We start from the raw sequence: 21,102 nt of genomic DNA on the forward strand, positions 1-21,102 counted from the left end.
ATGATAAGTCATCCCGCTCAGAGGCCTGTCTGTGTTGTACAGGCCTACATAAATAAATAACCGTGGCAACCGAGTTAGTGTCATATGATCTGCTTGCTCATCTCGCCTAAATGAAATTACACAAGGGGGCCGTGCACTGCATCACTTTAGCCTGGGATACTTTCTCTCTCTCTCTCTCTCTCTCTCTCTCTCACTCACTTGCTCTCTCTCTCTCTCTCTCACACACACACACACACACACACACACACACACACACACACACACAGTCACTCTCAACCCTTTCTGTCTCTCTCTCTCTCTCTCAAACACACACTCACTCTCTCCTTTGTCTCTCACACATCACAGGATCTTTGACTCTTTACACATTATTTGTAATCTTTCGCTAGTCCATTTTCCTCTCCCTTGAGAAACAGAAATAAACATTGCAGGAGAATTTGGCTCTCTCCCTGTCCACAGAGGGGAAAGAAAGAAAGAGACTTGAGTAGTCTTGTGAAGTAAACCTAAAGGTCAATCAAACAAAACTTGATTACATCCACGAGTCCCAAGTGGATCCTACCGTTCAGTCCATTTAAAGACTAATTAAACAGTTTCTGAACAGTGGAGTGGAAATGAGAAAAAGAAAATGCATAACAGAGATGTTTTGAGGGGTGTTCAGATGTGAAGGTGATCACTTCTTGCGTGTGTGTGTGTTTGTGTGTGTGTGTGTGTGTGTGTGTGTGTGTGTGTGTGTGTGTGTGTGTGCAATAATGCTTGAACTGTGACCTTCCTTGCTTCATCTAAAAGGAGAGCCATTTCTGGAAATTGGACTAACATGTGACAAGCGCCTGTGTTCATCGGGGTAACACACACACACACACACACACACACACACACACACACACACACACACACACACACACACACACACACACACACCACTACTTACAGCAAAGAGGGAGAAGTTGAAGGAGAAGAGGAAGTCTCTATCTGTCACGCCCTTCCTTCCTCCTGTGGCTGCGGTGCCTGTTGCGACACACAGGCATCGAGGAGGACGCTGCACACTAGTATGTTAAAGCACAAGGGTGTAATGCAGAGATGTCAAACGGTAAAATAATGAAAACCACGGATGCCTTGTTGTGTTGATTGCTGAGCCGTTGACCGACTGGTTTGGTCTTTAGATCTAGGTGTCTGTGCACAGCAACAAAAGATAGCCTGATAGGAGAGTAAGCAATCTCTACAGGGTGTAAAAAGATGCATAGTTATGGATGAATTTTAAAGTGAATGCCTCCTCCACAAACAAATATCAGATGTCTCCCCATGATGTTTTCTCAAAACAGTCACAAGATGGCCTGCAGCACTCAGATCTAGGCCAAGGCTAGATGAACAGATAAGAGGAGATAAGGTGACGGAAGTGAGCGCGCTCCAACGTCCACCCAGTCACTGAGGCATTCTGGGAAACACAGCGCGGGCCCAAGGTGTTAAGACACAGAGGTCCATATGGTAAGGTGACCAGATGTCCGAGACCAAAACCGGGGACATAATCCTAAAAATGTGGAAAAAACAAGGACATTTTCAGTTTGACTATCAATCTGATTGAAATACATAGAAGTTTTATCTTCAAAAAACGGGGACATGGGTAGTTTTTCTGTATTTTCCTGGGGACAGGCAACCAAAAACGGGGATTGTCCCCTGGTACCGGGGACGTCTGGTCGCCCTACCATGTGGTGCAGCTTTGGCTCAGTCACTCCTGGCAACGGATTGGAAATGGAAATAAAGGAATGAGCACCTGGCCAAAGCACTACTAACGGTTATGATTATGGGATGTTTACATTCATATCAGGTAGGCATTTCTGATAAGCATTCAAAACAAGTGGACCAAAGCCTGTTGTGATTTGCATTGTATCTATTTGGATGTGTAAGGCTTGTGTGAGGGGGACTTCTACCGTTACTGTCATGTTGCCTTACAAAGTCATAAATCCCCCAGAATGGATCAGAATCACACACAAGTGTTGCATGTCACAATGCAGCAGAATATCTAGCCTATAGCCAGAGTGCTCTGTGGAATACAGTGACTGTCCAGGAGGTCACAGGAAGTGATGTCACGGGGGCTGCCGGAGTTGGAGACAAGCTTGGCGAGCTGAGGGGGCCGAGGAGCAGAAAAGTGCCCACTCAGCGTCTCGTCCCAGCGCCTCGTCCCAGCGCATTGTTATTTTCAGGAAATGTTATGATGGTGGGAGAAAAAGTTGGAGAGAGGGGAGAGAAAAATGAAGGTTGCATTTGTTGATTTAGGGCATGTCACAGCATATTAGTCAGCCAGCAAAGGTCAGGAGGTTTATCACGGAGAAGTGCCTCCATGATGTGACCTCATCACATGACCAGAAAACCCCTCAAGGCTGACACCATGTTTGTTGCATGGCGTAGCAGGACATACTCTCAGTCTGACAGAGAAATGGCGATTAATTTTTCCACGCCTTATTTTTTTTCCTTTCGTTATGTCTGTCACCCCCCCCCCACACACACACTCACACAGAGAAAGTCCCGAAGGTATATTACCATACCATAAACAAAGATCTCAACATTGGTTAATGTTATAATCTAAGTTCAAACTTTTTAATGCTCACAACCAATGAGGTAGGTTGCCATCTGACTGGTAAGTTGTATAGGTTTGTAAGTATGTGGATAGGTCAAATAATCACCCCAAGTAAAGTGCCACTATCCATAATACATGCAATTCAGCTCCTCAGAGGGTTAATGATTAGGGCTGCCAATCCCTTCAGCCTAAAAAATCAACAAAAATAGAAGTCTCTTATTCCAATACACACACAGACAACCTCTTTCAACCCTTTCCTTAGTCCCCCCCCACCCCCCATCCTTGCAATCAGGCTGTGTGTCCAGACGGTGAAGGCTTCCAGCCGGCCATGAGTGTGTGTGTGTGTGTGTGTGTGTGTAGTCTGTGTGCTGCTGGTTGGAGCTGGGGTGCTGGAACTGAAAGCCCCCTCTGTGTGGCTCTGCTCAGAAAACATGTGGAGGGGAGAGGGAGGTCACACCCCTGCCTTGCCTCCCCTCACCCTGCCTTCCCCTTCCCCGTCCTCCGCTGAGAGACAGCCAGCCAGCCTCCTGCTGCTGCTGAGCCTGCTGTCGCTACCAGGCCTCTGGGCTATCTCTGCGCTAGCCTGATAGCATTACACTGGAACTCCCCTCAGAGAGCAAAGAATGGGCAAAAAATAAATAAATAGCTTCACCACTCACTGTTCCACTAAATACACCACCAAAAGTACCCCCCCACCCCACACACACACAAACCAACAACCCCTGCTTACAAAATCCCCAGCCACACCCCATGTAATAACTGAGCACAGTGCCCAGGAAGCTCCTTGGCATGCACATATGAAAAACATTTGACGTCAGATTTGGAATTTCATGGAATGCGAGGGAACAAGGCATTAATGAAACTCATGCTAAATCAAAACCAAGAGGTCTCACTCCCAAAGGGAGGGCAGCAATGTGATGTAATGCTCCCATGTTTCACAATCTTACAGGCTCCTAATACACGCATATATTAACAAAACATGTCGACGTATCCAACTACAGAAACACTCTCTGTTTGCCAACTCTGTCTTTCTACTGTACACAAGGCTGGAAACTGCTTTGGGACAAGCATCCATGATTTCCTCCAAAGAGCCCTTGTAGAAGTGGACGTTGACCTTTACCACTGTTTTGCATATTGGCAGTGTCAAAGAAGGCTTTTCATTTGAAACAACTTGACTTCACAGAACCCCAAGAGGGGGAGGGGGGAGGAGGAGGAGGAGGAGAGAGAAAACTGTTATGCTGACAGCCTGAATCACATTATTTCAGAACACTTTTATTGGTCATAGAGCCATGAAACTGTGACAGAGCCATGGGTTATGAGTCACATCGTCAGATTTAGAAACAGCAGAAAAAGGGGAGAAACCATTACTGAAAAATACTGCCCAAGTAGAAAATGTGCTTTGGATCACAACGCGAAGCCTAGAATTCCTGGACAGCAATGGTGTGCTGTGGTGCACGAAAATCATTTAGCATTTTCAGGTGCTACTTTCAAATGACACCACTACATCATGTCTTCTCTTGGATACACTGGCTCAACCAATCACTTACAATTCTAAAAACACTGTTTTTTTTGTCTCATATAAAAAGCTATTTGCATTAAAAGTCACTCAAAGAACAGGACTATGGTAAAATATTACAAATGAATTTCAATTTCACATCACACATTTCAAAACATTTTGTTTTTTTCTTTACAAAAAGTGTCAACTGAGAAAAGACAAGTGGTTTGGTTTATGGTCAGAAAAGTGTAGTACCAATGAGTTTCCTTTTATAACAGCTTTGGCTAACCACACATCTCCAAGTATCTAGAAAGGCTAGGCCTGCTGTCTAGCCAAATAGCCTGTATGGGGATCATCACAATCAGAGGGCACTGGAGATATTCTGAGAATTGGCACTCAAAAAATAATATTTTAAGGCACTTGACTATCAGCCCAGGTCACCAAAGTAGCACAAAGTAAAACAGTCTGTGACGAAGTCTGAATGCAGTCGTTAACCCTGATTGTTAACGCAGAGGAGTGAGTGGACAGAGGATCCTTGAGACACTTCTTGGGAAACATTTGGCTTTTGTACTCGTTTCCACAACAATGAGATGGCAGCGACTGTTGTGATGGCTCTCGTCAAGAGCCAACAAAGTTTAACTTATCGTCGCCTCAGTGTGAGTGTTCAATTAATTCCACTTGCAATCAACAACGGGAGTTCCAATCAGTCTTCACATCCCCTCGAACACATTGAAGGCTCTCAAATGTCCTGGCTGATCTTCAAATAGCCTACACACCACTGACATCAGTGCCCGGGGTGGGCACGCCCCATCGTGTAAAAACAGATTCTTTACCCTTCCATCACAGAAGTTGATGCTAATAATCGCAATGTTCGGACAAGATTGAGAGTATTCATATAGGCAGCCAGAAAGCATGATATAAAAATGGAAGTCTTTCCATTGAGTGTGAATAACATTCAAGTACTTTTTTCATGTAAACAAGTAATGCTGTGTGACTACGACTGTGCAATACAGTAACACTTCCAGACGCGCCCGACACTATGTATCGCTTGTTCCCTCCAACAGAAAAGTTTTCCTTGAGGGAGTTGTGTTGTAGTTACGCATTCGCGATCAGAATCTTCACAACACGACGCAAGAACAACACTTAGCGTCTCGGTGAGGTGCAGATGTGTAGTTCATTTGCCTGACAATTTCGGCAAACAATTCGTCGACCAACGTCTTGTTTTTTGCTGAGGTTTCTATGAACGGGCAATTCCAATCAGCAGCCAGCGCCTTGCCCTCGCCGGAAGAGACTTCTCTCTCGCTTTCCAAGTCCACCTTATTCCCGACCAAGATCATGGGCACTCTCTCGTACCGTTTCACACGGATAATCTGGTCCCTCATTGGCTTTATATCTTGGAAACTCTGTTGGTTCACCAAGCTATACACCAGTATGAATCCTTGGCCGTTTTTTATGTAGAGGTCCCTCATAGACGCGAACTGTTCCGTGCCCGCCGTGTCCAAGATCTCCAGTACCGAAGGAGAAGAGTCCACTTCTATCTCCTTCCTGTAAAAATCCTCGATTGTCGGGTCGTACTTCTCGATGAAGGAACCTGTAACAAACTGGACAGTCAGCGCTGACTTTCCCACTCCACCGGAGCCGAGCACGACCACTTTGTATTCTCTCATGGCTCCTCAAACAGTCCCCCAGCCTTGTACTCGACAGTTGTCTCCACTCTTGGTGTTCGCCCTCGAACCGGGAACACTCGTCTCTTGACAATAAGTCTACGGCTTCTGGGGAGTCAGGTCCGTTTGATCTTCAGCTTGCTAGGATGAAAAAATGTAATCCAACACATGCGTTTTTCTATTGTCATGTTGCACGTTGTCGTATCCTTTTCTGTGTCTCGATACTGGGGAGCGTGATCGGTGCGTTGTTCGCTTGGCACTTCCTGCCCGCAGACTTGCACAGCCAGGCAGCCTAACGTCACGAGTAAAGGGTTAGTTCCGTTTTCTTAAAGGCACACCACCCTGCTCAGTATCTGCTGAGAAGTGTTTAAAAGACGTCTGATCATAACAGCAGTGTATGGTGATGTATTATTATCAGTGTATAATAGTAACAGTATTGCGTAAACGCCGACCATTCTCTTGGTAATATAAGAAAGCTCTATAGTAAACATTTGAGACAAGTTGGATAATGAAATTAGAATGAATTTAACACTACACTAGCCCAGGTACACCGTTTGTACGTTTCTGTCGGTGGTCTCTTGAGGTTGTGCAATGTTTAATTCAATGGTACATTGCATGACCATGGCCTACTGTGTTAATGCTAAATCTGAGTGTTCGTGTAGGCTTTTCTGTCACAGCTATTGTAATAGAACTAAACAAAAGTGACCATGTTCCTGTTTTCAAACAGGATACAATGTTCAGTGCAGTGAGAGTAAAGGGCATAAGCTAAATAATTTGCCCAATGCCTCAGGAAGCTACAGTAGCCTATGTACCATCACCCATGGTGCAAGGGTGAAAGAACACGTAATGCAGTATTGTGGGTACAGTTCAGCCCTCAGATAAAACAGCATTCCTCAGGGTCTACATCCATTGTTCAATTGTAAAATAAGAGTCTAAACATTAGCCTGGGAGAACCCAGACAAACCTGTTTGCAAATTTGAATTTGTGCTACAAGTTGGTCTGGAAAGGCGCCCATCTATTTCCGAATCACCACAAACCCAGGAACTTGTGTTTTCTTTGGAACTGAGTGCATTGAAATAACTGCATTTAAAACCTTAGTTGACAAGACAGATATGTTTGCAGCACTCCCAAAACAATTTGGTAAGACTTTAATGCATAAATTGAAGCATCAATTTAAGTGTAATTTCACTAATGCCTATGGAAGCAGTAAAACGGCAAGTGGTTCACCTAGGCTATCTAAACATCACATTCACAGCAGGAAAGACTGGGGATCCTTGGAGTAAGCCCTGACATTAGTATTGTTATAGTGTTTCTACAGTTATTAGGGTTTCTAGGGTCAGCTTCTTCTACAGCTTCTTGATCTTCTTTCTCTGAAAAATATTCATTATAATTTTTGAGATACATGCTTCCTTTGACAGAATACTTTATAGCCTGCTGTTGGTGATTTTAATCCCATGAACTATATCACCAAGTAGATTGCGTAGCAAATCGCATGTGTCCAGAAATTAGCATGTGACATTGTATGGAAGTAGACTGCATTGCGATCTGAAATGGAGTGCACAGACCAGGTATAGTAACGAGATTGGGATTTGAATAAACACTAAGTGCACCAAGCCTAACTATACCGTTATCACAGAGCCTGGTCATGATACGTGTCCATGTGAATACACATATGAAATTATTTGGTTTTGGAAATGTTGGTATACAACAGTATGAGCAAATTAGCCTAAAACGGTTGAAGTAATCACAGTATATTTTAGAACTGTCTGTCAGCTGCCAACATCACCAGTCCTTAGTGGGGAAGAAATGGGAGCTTTCTATAGACCACGGTAAAATGAATATTGGGCCAAAGTCATATGTTGGAGCATTGTGATCTAGTCATATCTGTCAATCTACCGGTTGAAAGATCTTCATCAAACTGGTAATACTTACTCACTGTAAGGCCTTGATTTGGTACTCAAGATCTAGGGGTCAAATGGCAAGTTGTATAGGGTCACGCTAATACACAACTAAATTGTATTTGCACATGTATCAATATAGATTGATGGAACATCATCAGCCCTATTTTATCAAAGGAGACAAACTTGAGAGTAGAATGAGAGGTTCCCCACATCATCACTGCTGTCCACTAGATGGTGGACTGGAGAAATCCAGTCATGTTCAGTCCAGCCATCTCATCATTAGGGAAGCATATTTACTGGAGCATGAAGGTTCTCCTTGACTATAGATGTTTGCTTAGAATATTGTCAACAGTGATGCAGTTACGATGTGATGGTATTTTAAAAGTCTATATTTCATTGTTAATTTACCATATATTGTATATTGTGCTGAGATGTCCATAAAACATGAAGCAAAACATCAATCCAATCAATCCAATTCCCAAAGAAGACAACAAAACAGTCAACAAAAATAGACGATTCTTCTCTGCGCAATTACACTTTTGTTTTATTTTTATTTTTTTAGTCATAACAGCAATTCAATTATGCCAATAATAAATGTGCATTAAAAACATTTTTTTTTTAGAACGTAGTACAATACGTATGTTACAGCAAGTACAAGCAAAACTGTAAGGTCTTGTCTACCACACAGAGCATTAAGCAGCCAGGCATGTGTGTGTGTGTGTGTGTGTGTGTGTGTGTGTGTGTGTGTGTGTGTGTGTGTGTGTGTGTGTGTGTGTGTGTATGTGTGTGTGTGTCCAGCAGAGAAACTGAGAGTCCTATGGCCATGCAGCAGAGGAGTCTAGAGGGGCTCTGCTCCGTGTTAGGGCCAGAACCCCTCAGCTGTCCACTGCTTGGTTGTATGGTTAACTTGCAGGAGGAGGATAACTGATTGAAAGCTCCACGATCAGCCCTGTCAGAGTGGGGGTGGAGAAGTGATGCTTTGGTATATTAGCGCTTGTGCAGAAAAAAAAGTTTAAAAAAAAACCAAGTGAGTAAAAACGTTGACCTCTATCTGTGTATATGTGAAGGCGGTTACATTCATCTTAAGAGGAAGAAATGTGCATTTGGATGTTGGTGAACTTCACTTGCTGGACACACAGTTGCCTGGTTAAAGAAGCAATGAGATGGTCTGAGTTGAACGGCACTGGTAATGCACTATTGGCAAGCATGTCCTGGGGGCAGTTTTGCATCTCAATATAATTATTATCTTTTATTATCATGTATGAGCATGTATTACCATGTTTTAGGTGTTCTTTTAATCCAGATTCTTACCCTTGTATCTTAAAATATAATTTAAAACATGTTTGATGATAAATACTTGTTACTATGTACTTAATCTACTTTATTTTTGTGATTTTTTTTGTTGGTTTGTTTTAGATTTTTTGGCATGCAGTCATGTCCAACAACACTAAAATACCCTAGTTTTAAAATGTCTGTTATTGTTAACACAGGCTAGAGGGGCTGTATGTTTTGTATGGGAAGACTCCAGAGAAATATCCTGAAGACTGCAGGGGTGAGGGAGCATGTTTTCTTCCAACCTACGTGACATCCTAGTGAACCACAAGCTAAGCATAAAAATGACAAAAATGCTAGCTCTTTTTTTGTCTTTGTTTGTTTGATTTTTTCTTTTTCATGATGGGCAGAAGAAACGGAGCCACATTAGCAAGCAAATTTGTTAGCTGGTCATTTATTCTAATTCCTTAAATTAACCTAACAAAAGTTCTTATAATTATAGACTTTTTTATTCAAAATAAGATTTCAATATTATACACGTTTCTTTTTTTTACTTTTACTGACTATATACAGAAGTGCAAAAAGTCAACCTTCGTCCCTTAGGTTATGGCTCGCCCACACGCAGCATTTACGGGGCTTTGAGGCCCAGCTCAATGACATCACTTCCTCTCGTAATAATGAGATCGAGGAGCCCAAAGGCCAGGATCCCTGCTGCTCGTTTTTTGGCCTGACATTCTTGGATGTTTAGCTAGTTCCTTAAGAAATACTAAAACAATATTTTAATCTCTGAAATGGATACAGTAGAAAATATTTTTTTCTTTTACTCTAGCATGTACACGATTCTACACTTAAACAAAAAAGAAAAAAAAGAACAACAACAAAAAAATATTTTAAAACATGATCTCAACTTGTTACACATAGAAAATTAATTTGTCAAACTATTGTCAGCCAGAATTTGTTGCCACAGCAACAGGTCAATTAATAGTTTTCCTTGTTTTAAGATGTCAATATCAAAAATTCTTTGTTCAACAAACTGAAACAGACAAGGAGAAATGTTCAATATTCAAAAGTAACACAAACAATTCTACAAATAAAAACAAACCAAAAACATTAAGCTATAGATGGCAATATATATTCTAACTGACAAAACATACTTATTAAACATGATTATGGCATGAAATATTTATGAATTGTTTATACATCTAAAACCTACAACAGATGACAATGTTATCAAGTACAATAATAAGGCTGAAAGTATTGTGTTAAATGTGTTAAAATCATTAAGTAAAACTGTTTGAACTACGATGTTCAAATAAATTCATCAGAGTGTGTTAATTGTAATTAGAAACAAAAGATGATAAACGCATACGCATCAGAACTACAGAAAATCATTGGCATCTATGACCTGTACAATGATTGTGAGAGTATTTTGTGTGGGCTGTTGCCCAGGCTGTACGCTAAGGCTTGGAGCGGTACAGTACAATCAGGGTAGCAATGGAGCACAATCTCGGAAATACTCTAGAATGGGACGTACAGGGAGATTCCGGAGTAAAGTTTCCATTCTTGATCTGATTTGTTAGAACTGACACTCACGTTAGTTCACTGGGCCTATGTCTTTTATTTGTACGATTTGTAGCCTATATACACTGACCTCTAACAGCCAGAATAAGAAGGGAAACATTCTTTTTTTTCTTCCTATCCCCACAAAAGAAAAACTTTGGTATGAACTTTAAGAGATATGTGGATCTAGGTTTAGACATGATGGATACCTATGGGTTATATGGTGTAAATTGAAATGAAATAGTAAAATGAACACACATAAAACAATGAAACAAATTAACATTAGAAGGAATCTCACACAGCTCTTCATATCTCCCTTTCATTTAAGCCGTGCATTTTCCAGCTGCAGTTTTAGAGTCCCACCTTGAGACTGCAAGGTGGCTATGAAGCCAATCCTCCCGTATCCCAGCTCCGATATGGCTGCATACAGCCACATGACACTCTTTAAAGTCATTAGACTTGTAACCTCGGCACATATTTCCACACCACTCTCAGACTGCCCAAAACTCCATTCCCGTATTATTAAAAACAACAATATTAACAACAGTCAAACAATGAAAAGGGGCAAAATGTGAATGAGACGAAAAATAAAAAGTTTGAAAAGTTATCTCATGAACTCGGGGGGGGAAAAGGCTACTGTGATTTCATGAGACTGAAACACAGAATGCTATAGAAGGCTATGTGGCAAATGCACGAATAAATGAATGACAAATAAAAGGCGCAAAAAGTATTAAAAAAAACACACATTTGTGAAATTAAGTATAAAAACAAGAGTCATTACAAAAAAATAAAACACAAATCTTGAGTAAACATAATAACACTGCTGAAATAACACCTTTAGTTTTGGATGTATGGTCGGAAGGCTAGAGGGTGATTCAGAACAAACCGAATGTGCTTTGAGAAGAACACGGGTGTTTCTGTGTGTTCTGAATAAAACATTCATCTGTCTTATCCAATTCTGACCTTCTGTTTACATAATCTAATTTCACTCAAATCTTCCATAACAGAATACTTGACTCACCAAATCAACTCTTGAAACAAGTTTGTGCATACATTTCTTTTCTCTGTAAGTGCACCTTTGCCATTTTGTAAACCATACAATAAACCAATGAAAACTATGAATTAAACTTAATCTCTTGGTCTACTGACGTACCAATACTGTATAAATCTGAAGTGACATCGCCATCATCTCCACATTTTAAAAAGAGTGTGTGTGTGTGAGTGTGCAAAATGTTACCTTTTAGCACTATTCTGTTTTGGCATGTACGTTTGTGCCAGTAAAGGCCTCTTCAATGTCAAGCTGGAGGGTTGTTGTGAGTGTAAGTCTGTCGGTGGTTTTTGTGGATGAGAGATAGACGTGGATGGCGTTGACCCTGGCCATACCCATGTTTGCATGCATGACTAGTTGTGAGGTCCAGCTGAGAGATGAACTCCTCTGTGGTTCAGACAGACACCTTCAAGGTGTAATGGCTGTGAATGCTGAACGTTGTCCTTGATGGTACACCAGCATACTTTCATTTGATCTACAAAGCAAAGGGCCTAAAGTGTATCAGAGCCAAAACACTACTGTACTACAGGTAGCGCCATGCATGTTATACCACTATATATACACTATCTAATATACAGTATACAGTATATACTGTATACTCATTATATCAATATTAGTATATTTACAGTGTATGCATTGATGTGTATTTCATACTTATGTAGATATGTATGATTTACTAAATGTAAATAGTATAATAATAGTATAGATACTCTGGGCTATGTATGTCTTCACAGAGGTTAACATTACATTATGTGACCACACAATCATATCAGACATAGAGATCAGAATAAGGAGTCACTCACTGTTCTGGACAGGAACTACATTTGAGTCAAGTACTTGTGACTAGTCAGATGGTCTGCAGATATTATGGGAATCTAAGGAGAGATGTAGAACAACAATAATAAACCACACGTTGAATGGTTAAGCATTGGGGTAAGACCCCACCAGAATACACTGGGTGACCCCCAGCAGACATTGCATTATGAAACATAAGAAAAACAAAACAAACAATTAAAACAGAACACATTCAAATACAAGCTGTGTGGTTAAAACAGAAACGAAAGCAAATGAGAGATTAGAGAGACCTGGCGCATATTGTTAAAAGCTCTTTTTAGGGAGAGGAGGCAAAGAGGATGTGAGGGACTCCCCATGCAAACTCCAATCTTCCAGCTTGTTGACCTGCACCTTTTATTTGGGCTGGTAAAAGGTGCTCTCGCTGCTCCAGTGAGCGTCAGAAGCCTTAGCAGTATGGACTAATGTAAGCATAATCAGCACTGAGAGAGCCTGCATGGTGTGCTCGTTCACCTGACTAAATCATTTGAGTGCATTTGAATGGCTGCCTGTTTTTTTGGATGCTAAACAGGGAGTGCTGTTTCACTGCTAAGCACTGCCAGCTAAATCTTACAAACATTTCAACAAAAAATGTTTTGATGGCGGGAATAAAATGAAAGCCGTGCAACAACAGACTGCAAAAAAAGAATATCTTCTGTTTTTTTTTTCATTAAAAAAGTAGAGCTATGAAACTACCCCATACATACCAATTGCATGTATTCGTTGGTAGTCAACTTTGATAAGGAAGAGTCCTCAAAATGAAAAGGACAAAGAATAAAAATTAATATGTTGTTAAACATTAAATGTCTCACAATAGGCTGTCCTCCAAACAAAAGGATCAACTTTCTACTCCAGAAGTGGAAATACAACTTATTAAAACTAAAGGACCCTTCAACATTTTAGCAACTGTAACATAGCACTACCATTATAAACAGTGTAAAAAATAATAATCGTAAAATAATTGACTTCCTGTTAAGTGTTAATTTGGAGTTCTCATGAGAAAACGACACCCTGTTCAACGTTCAACGTCAGTGTAGGCCAACAAGAAGGAGATCCCCAACCCAACCCAACCCAACCCAGAAGCATCCATTGTTCCTATTGGTTTATTCATAGAGATAAAGCCATAAAGGGCAAACCTGATTGGCTGTGGCGGTTGCGAAGGGAACACTTGTGGCAGATGTGGTTGCTGCAGACACAGTGGCTGGTGTAGCACCGTGCATCATGGGAACTTTTTCAGAAGGAAAATCATATAAGCAAACACATACAGGAGGAGGGTGGCCACAGGCGCAAAACAGTGAGGGAGAGGGGGGGGGGGGGGGGGGGGGGAGGGCAGAAGAGGAGGGGGTCCGGAGTGGGGGTTACACCAGCAACAAGCCATAAGTGGACAGACAGTTAAATATATTTTAAAAAGGACGGGAGAAGCCAGGGAGTTGTGCACAGGCATGGGGAGGAGAGGGGGGAGGGGTTGGACAAGATATATGCATTTTAATAGTAAACAGTTAAAATGGTGGAGTGGAGATACTTATACAAAATACACAATACAATACTGTTACTTTCTTTTCATTTTTCAATTTTGCTGTCATTCTAGATCACAATTCATATCTTTCCTTTCATTGAATTTACTCATAAAACCAAGATGCCGATAAAGAACTAGTCTAGTTGTCACTTGACTCACAGCCCACCAAAACCCACAAATCATTTGAGAACTGCTCCGTTTAACAGACTGTTAGAGTGCTGTCATAGAGTCAGGTGAATTCCCAGATATTCAGAGGAGTCGAAGGGTCGGATCTTTTGGAGGAGACGTGCCTGATCGTGTGTTAGTGGTGGATTTTGATGGGGTGCGAGCAAAGGAGAGGGGAGAAATTAAGGAGTAATCAAGAAGGAATGCTGGCACCTACCAACGCTTGCTGTGGGTGTCATGCACAATATTGAGCCTGCCCATCATGCATTGCAACAGGAAGTGGATTGGAAAGGGAGAAGAATCAAAACAGCCCATCACATGGTTCGTTAGAGTGTATATAAACAAATAAAAACATGAAAAAGAAAGACAACTTTTATTAAAAAGGGACAGTATGACACCACTATCAACTGATTAGCAAGAATTAAGACTGTCAGCTTTAGGCAGTGAGGAGTGACCCTTAGAATGAAAAAGCTCTTTAGTAGATTTTAGGCAAAGGTGTGGCTGAATAAAAAGCTGAAGCTATTTCACAAAGCTAGTAAATCCCAATAGAACACTAGAGCCTATGTAGTGTGAGTGTTCTAGGCACCCTTTCCTCAATAAGACATACTGTAGATAACTGTGAGTTATTTAAAAAATATATTGTAAAATATATTTCTACATATGTGTGAGAGTTAATGATGTGCATTATAGAGTGGTAATGCAATGCATAATACAAAACTCTATCCAAGGCTACGTGACTACTAAGCACTTGCTGATTTCTCACTCAGCTTCTTTGACTGGGAAAGAGAGTAAGTAGAGAACGGAAAGCAAACATGCCAAGTTGCAGCACATTAAGGTCATATCCAGCATACTGTATGAACGGTTTGACTGTGCAGCCACTTTCTTAGTGGATGAGGATGTTTGTACAGGAAAGAGGTGTTGCTATCATGCAAATCTATCAGTGTGTGAATTCTAAAGCCACAGTGCACTGTGACTGTGCTGCTGGTGGTGAGGACGTGGTGGTGGTGAAACATGAGCTTTTTTTCTCAGCGCACATCTCCATGCTGTTTGATTGCATCATTTCCTGCTCTCTTTCTCTCTCTCTCTCTCTCTCTCTCATAAGGGAGGCAGAAGAAAGCCACAGGAGAACAAAAGGGGGAAAAAGCATCACCACTGATCACAAACCCACAAACCTCTTGCACCCCCCCCACCCCCCAGCATTTCACCAACGGAACAGGATGTGGAGCTCTACAGTATGTCTGCAATGGGGCAGTGAGCAGCTGGAGACCAACTCAACACTGCACATGTGCACAATGCATATGGGCCTATGGTTTGGTAAATGGCCTATATGGTATGTGTGTGTGTGTGTGTGTGTGTGTTTGTGTATGTGTGTATGTATGTGACTGACTGTGCATATTTACAATTATCATTAGAGTGTTGTCTCGGTGTGAAATTATAGGAGGGGGTGTGGGTGTGGCTGCCTAAATCCTTTCCCATTGTGTTGGATCGGCGTCTCAGACAGACCCACGCCAGTGTCTGGCTCTGGGACTGATCCGGCCTGGAGCCGGCGCGCACCCGCACCAGATCTGGCACCAGATTAGTTCCAGAGGCGGACTCTGCCAGGAGCATGGTTTGGAGCCGGAGCGGGGGGGGGGGGGGAGGGGTTAGTTGTTGGGGGAGAAGACGAGGGAGGTCAGGAGCCTCTGCGAGAGTCCTACCTGAAGGGATAAAAGCAGCTTGCTGCTGAAACTGCATGTTGGCCAGGGCCTGTTGATACTGGAGCATGCCAGTATTAAACATGGCAGTGGCACCGTTGGCTTTTTCAAGTGCCGGTCTCTTTGGTAAAGGAGGCATGACAGAATGGGGGATTCCCTGCCCAACCAGGGAGTGGGGTTGGCATGTGAAATGATACAAAAAAGGGAGGAAACAAAAAAGGAGGAGGGGATGGGGAGGAAAAGGAGAGAAGAAAAAAAAGAGAAGAATTATTGTCAGAGGAAATCCATCACACAGGAGTTGTCTGTCACAAACAAGCAAAAGCAAGCAGCAACTATACAAAACTACTTCTCAAGCAAAGAGCAAATACGGCTACTGTTACAAGGCTATGTATACAAATGTCTCATCTCTCCACACTACATGTAAGCCCAATGACAAAATCCAGAGGATATATTATCATACAGTACCGCTGACATAGAGCGACAGAATAAGCAAGCAGGGCTCTACCTAGAGGTAAATTACCAAAGCTGCCAGGTGTGACAGAGGGAAAGCGATCGACTTGAAGCTGCACTGCTAACTCCATGATTAAGAGTATTGGCTTCATGTTATTCTTTAGCTAAGATGGAGTTACTCTATCATCATGGCTTCAAACCCCACCATACATATGCCCCCTGCCCCCATCCCTGCCCCACATTAAACATGCACACTAGACATCAACAACATGCAAACTGTTGATTTAAGATTTAAGACACTTAAAAACATCATATATACACAAAAGCCATGCCATTGTACATAGTTTAAAAAGCATTAGCTGCTCTAACCCTGGTCTAATGCGGCTTGAGCCGGCTACGTGTGATGAAGGGACTGTGGCTGATGTTAAGATTGAATTAATTTGAACAGCTTTAAGCAAGAGCGTTTGTTGAAAAACTGATATATATATTCAACCAATTTGACTCAGAAACAGGGGTGCCACTGTCAGTTTATCACACCAAAAATGGTATTATAGCAGCAGGAAGAAAACATAGAGCGATACAAAAAATAAATTATGCTTGCAAATTATTTTTGGTTAAAAACTAATACTACAACAAAGTAACATGCCAAGCTAAAAGGTGAAAGGTCATAATACCAGGTCAAAGGTTGCCTCGAGGGGTCGCTTCAGTGATTTGACAGCCGACTGAGTCTTAATTAGCAGGCAGCGAGCACATGATGGCAATGGGCCAATGGGGTTCAAGCGCATTAACATAAACAGCAAGCAGAGGTGCATCATGGGGGCAGCAGTGCATTTTGGGTAGGTGAGAAAAAAACAAATAAAAAAACAAATCATTGGAATGCAGTATACAAGGGGATAACAAGACTATGGCATGCACAGTGAAGACACTTGAGGTTTTTGTTTTCAGGAAAATGTCTGTAGTTATCATGAGAGTGAATATTACTCGTTTGTTATTGAAATAGCACGATGAAGCAAGTCACTGGCCTTGTTTGGAAATCCTTTGGGGGATTTTTCACAATGAATCAAGTAGGAATGGATGGAGGAGGAAACTAGAGCTACAATGTGCCTCTGTTTTCACTGTGCGCATCTTAGTCACCATCACATTACAATGACTACATGGCTGTCTAACTGTCTAACTCCACGACCAGATTTAATTACAGCTTTAAGACACATAGTATAATATGCAGCATTATTATTACATGGTACTAAACTGGTCGGTCACAGTGTGAAAAGTTCACTTCTGACTTCTGACTGTGGAGGCAAAGCAACCATTTACCAAGAGTGGTGGGTCACCCCACCACCAAGATGGCCGCCGACTCTGGAACAAATCCAGGCTCCAGATCCGTTCGGATCCTTGCCGGAATGTGTCCCAGAGTCAGTGCGCCGTCCTGGAACTATGACACACCAAGGCAGGAAAAAAAAAATGGCTGTAACAAGGCGAAGGCAGGGAGACACCGTGAAGGAAATTTGCCCATGACACATTTCAAAAGAGTCTGCCGGCTGCGCATAAGACACACCCAACATGGCTGCCTTACTGCGCCGGCCCACAGCAGCCCTTTGAGCAGCGCCATTGGGGAAAGCAGTGAGCGTACTGTATCTGTGTGCCTTCACCAGTGAGTGGAGAACAGCGGTTCTCACGTCTGTTCCTGGAGCCTCTTGGTTGCCCCACATATCTTCTACCCATCCCTGCTCTACAGTGCATACACCAGCTTAAAGTCAGTGCACTTCTCACAGCGTATATCCATCATGCTCTTGATCAGCTGAACCGGTCGTGTTCAGTTCATCAGGAGGACCACTGACTGCTTTGATTCAGGTGTACAGGACAAGGGAAAGATGGGAAAAACACATGCAGAGAACAGAGGGGCGCCCAGGAATGCGACTGAGAACCGCTGGTTGTTGGGGTTAAGTTGCTGCTGGACCAGAGTGTGGTGTGCGGTTGCGCGGGCGTCACTCACCACAGCGGCGGCGGCCGAGGCCTGGCTGAGTTGGTGCTGGGCGGCCTTGATCTTGGCCTGCAGGTGGGCGGGCGGGTGGAAGTACTTGCACTTGTCGCGCGAGCAGCGGCCCTTGATGTAGTCCATGCAGACGGTGACCGTGTTGTCGTTGGTGTCAATCATGGTGCTGTCGGACGGGTGGGCGAAGCGGCAGTCGTTCTCGCCGCGCGAGCAGTTGCCCCGCTGGTACTCACGGCAGACCTGGGCGTGCACGTGCGCGCACACACACACACACACACACACACACCACAATAGACACGCAATAAACACACAATAAACACACATTCACATATATACACACAAAAACACACACACAACAATAAAAGTATACATGCCTTGAGTGCATTGCCACATGACCAGTGCAGACAATAAACAACTCAGGCTGTAATGAAATCAACTGAACAGCAGAGGGCAGTCTTTAGCCATATTCTCCTGAGCTAACAAACACTGCACAAAATGGCAGATACAAAAAACAGTCCCTTCAATTAATACTTTTGCCATGGAAACAGAGATTAAAAGAGAGAGACAGGTGACCAGAGCAGAAGGACTTTTGTTCTGACGGTTTCCCTAGAGGAAGTGACGTCGTACCTCCAGCCGGTCCGTCCTCATGAGCTTCTGGGCGGTGGAGGGCACCTGAGGCACGCTGGGGCTGCTGGCCATCAGCATGGGCCCGCTCTGCATGATCTCCGCGGGCATCAGGCCCGGGGACACCGGCCCCAGGTACGGGTTAAAGGCGGCAGCTGCAGCGGCAGCGGCTGCACTGGCATTGGTGGCGGCAAGGCTTGGGGTGACGGAAAACATGGGCTGCCGAAGTAGAGGGGGAAAGAGAGAGGGGGAGAGAGAAAGAGAGAGAGAGATAGAGTTTTAAAGTCATATCCTATATGCAATGATTGCTTCGACAAATTTGAATTTGAGGAAGAGTGAGAGAGAAAGAGACGGGACATATCAGATCACGATCTCGTTTAGTCAAACCAAAGTCATTGTATATATTCAAAGAATCCACAAGAACATCATTATGCCTTGATGTATGTTAAAACACTCACAAGCTAAAAAGACCATAGTATATGTAAGCAATGGAATTCACTTACTAACATGTTCCCTTTTAAAAACAAGAACACAAACCAACCAAACCAACTACTTTACAGTTTTTTACAGTTTACTTGTCACCTCCAGTTTGAGGGTAGGTAGCAGGTACACAAACAGCATCAGAAGGGTCTCTAGTTAGAGGTAGCCTATGTCAACACTGAGAGGATCTGAGCACAGATATTAACTATGAAGGCAGAAATGAGCTATGAGGGTGGGAATGGGAACTATGAGGGCACAAATGAACTATGAGGGTGGGAATAGGAACTACGAGGGTGGGGGGTGCGGAATAGGAACTATGAGGGCGCGGAATAGGAACTATGAGGGTGAGAATAGGAACTATGAGGGTGGGTATGTGTTTGACTGCAAGGTCAGGAGGGCTGGAGGATTTCTGTCTCATCTGTTTTTCAACGTCACCTGATCAAATTCCCTGTGAGTCAACACACAGGGCTCCCCAGAATAGCCCCGACCAGAGAGCAAGAAACCTGCACTGACAATGTCAAAGTGCCGCCAGTAAAGGTTTACAAGGGGTGGCTCCATGCCATCGCTCACAGCCCAGCCCTGGGACCTGCCGACCCTGTAGCAGAGCTGGGCCACGTCTGGCCTGTAGCTGGCGTGGGCTTGGTTCAGCCAGGGCCTGATCACTGCAGTCAAACTGTTACAATAGTTTCCAGTCCGCCTCTGCCCAGAGCCAGCGTAGTTCTATTTTAGAATATCTATTTTATGCTAATTCTACATCATTATATCCTCTTCTCTCCTCCTACCAATAACTTACAGAGACAAAAACATCTGGACATCTTTGTTGAACAGTGCTCAACAGGGGATGAGGTGGACCAGACTAGAATAGTCTACCCTGTTTGCACTACAGTACCTCCTGTTATCCCAGTGAGAGACAATTAGCATTCACTATGGGTTGAAGCTGGCTGCCAGACATCATGACACTAGAATATTCTCTCCTATTCTACCCTTTTTCTAGAATATTCCACTATTCTCTATGGCTTAAAGGATCTGTAATCTTGGCTGAATAGTGTGCACCATCGTCTGTCAAACATCAAGTATTCTGTCTCTCTCCTTTTTCTAGAACATTCTCTCTGGATTCATCACATTCATCACATTCACCACTGGCCGACACTGGCTGCCAGAAATCATACTCCTATTTCTAGAATATTCAATTCAATTCAAATCAATTCTATTCAGTTCAGTTCAATTCAATTCAAATGTAATTCAACATTTATTAGCATGACTGTTGGTACAGTGTTGCCAAACCACAAAACAAAACAGTGTAACAATTTGTATGATAACAATTGAGAGCATTGAGAGGAAAGGGGAAAAAGATATAATAAATAGCTACCTACATGGAACATGTTGTCGGTGGTGGCCCTCACCATGGGCTGAAGCTGGCTGCCGGGCATCATGGCGCTGGCCAGCTGCATCTGCTGGGCCAGCATGGCCATGTTCTTCTGCTGGATCAGGTTGTTCCGCCCGTTGATCTCCAGCTGAGTCTTCAGGTGTGGGGGGGGATGCAGGTACTTACAGTTCTCTCTGGAGCAGCGGCCCTGCAGGAGGAGAGGAGAGAGGGAGAGAGGGGGGGAGGGAGAGAGAGGGGGAGGGAGGGAGGGAGGAAGGGAAGATGATGTAAGCGGTATGGGGAAAGTGGAGAGAGAGAAAGAGGTGATGAAGACATTGTGGAGGAAAAGGAAGACATGGGAAATGAGAAGAGGGGTTGGGTGGGAGAAGGGAGGGGGAGAGAGAGAGGGAGAGAGGGAGAGAGAGAGAGAAACAAGGTCAAATTTCACAGACACAACACTATGTGTGGATTGCT

The 21,102-nt window shown here is 43.1% G+C and overlaps 2 protein-coding genes across 22 annotated transcripts in view; both read right to left on the reverse strand.

Moving 5' to 3' along the window:
* Positions 1 to 3,820: 3,820 nt before the first annotated feature.
* LOC134062648 (ras-related protein Rap-2b-like) lies at positions 3,821 to 6,015 on the reverse strand. The gene has a single exon (XM_062518742.1). It carries the CDS (start codon positions 5,729 to 5,731, stop codon positions 5,183 to 5,185), a length of 549 nt encoding a protein of 182 aa, XP_062374726.1. The 5' UTR covers positions 5,732 to 6,015; the 3' UTR covers positions 3,821 to 5,182.
* Positions 6,016 to 8,156: 2,141 nt separating this feature from the next.
* Positions 8,157 to 21,102, reverse strand: part of mbnl1 (muscleblind-like splicing regulator 1) — a 53,468-nt gene continuing 40,522 nt past the window's right edge. For 8 of the 21 annotated variants that reach the window (XM_062518789.1, XM_062518795.1, XM_062518759.1 and 5 more), the window contains 10 exons: positions 20,636 to 20,836; positions 18,786 to 19,001; positions 18,159 to 18,398; positions 16,840 to 16,893; positions 15,719 to 15,872; positions 14,239 to 14,274; positions 13,477 to 13,568; positions 13,048 to 13,092; positions 12,313 to 12,384; positions 8,157 to 11,984 (listed from right to left, as the gene is read on the reverse strand). In XM_062518789.1, coding sequence (XP_062374773.1) covers positions 12,328 to 12,384; positions 13,048 to 13,092; positions 13,477 to 13,568; positions 14,239 to 14,274; positions 15,719 to 15,872; positions 16,840 to 16,893; positions 18,159 to 18,398; positions 18,786 to 19,001; positions 20,636 to 20,836 — 1,095 coding nt within the window. In that variant the 3' untranslated portion in view covers positions 8,157 to 11,984; positions 12,313 to 12,327. The remainder of the gene's footprint in view (positions 11,985 to 12,312; positions 12,385 to 13,047; positions 13,093 to 13,476; positions 13,569 to 14,238; positions 14,275 to 15,718; positions 15,873 to 16,839; positions 16,894 to 18,158; positions 18,399 to 18,785; positions 19,002 to 20,635; positions 20,837 to 21,102) is intronic. The other 13 variants (XM_062518813.1, XM_062518802.1, XM_062518814.1 and 10 more) reach the window with 13 other exon arrangements.

The sequence above is a fragment of the Sardina pilchardus genome, chromosome 2 (assembly GCF_963854185.1).
Source record: "Sardina pilchardus chromosome 2, fSarPil1.1, whole genome shotgun sequence".
Classification (NCBI taxonomy): Eukaryota; Metazoa; Chordata; class Actinopteri; order Clupeiformes; family Clupeidae; genus Sardina; species Sardina pilchardus.

Excerpts from the sequence above, each read along its gene's own strand:
- LOC134062648 (XM_062518742.1), bottom strand. The coding sequence starts at position 5,731 with ATGAGAGAATACAAAGTGGTCGTGCTCGGCTCCGGTGGAGTGGGAAAG.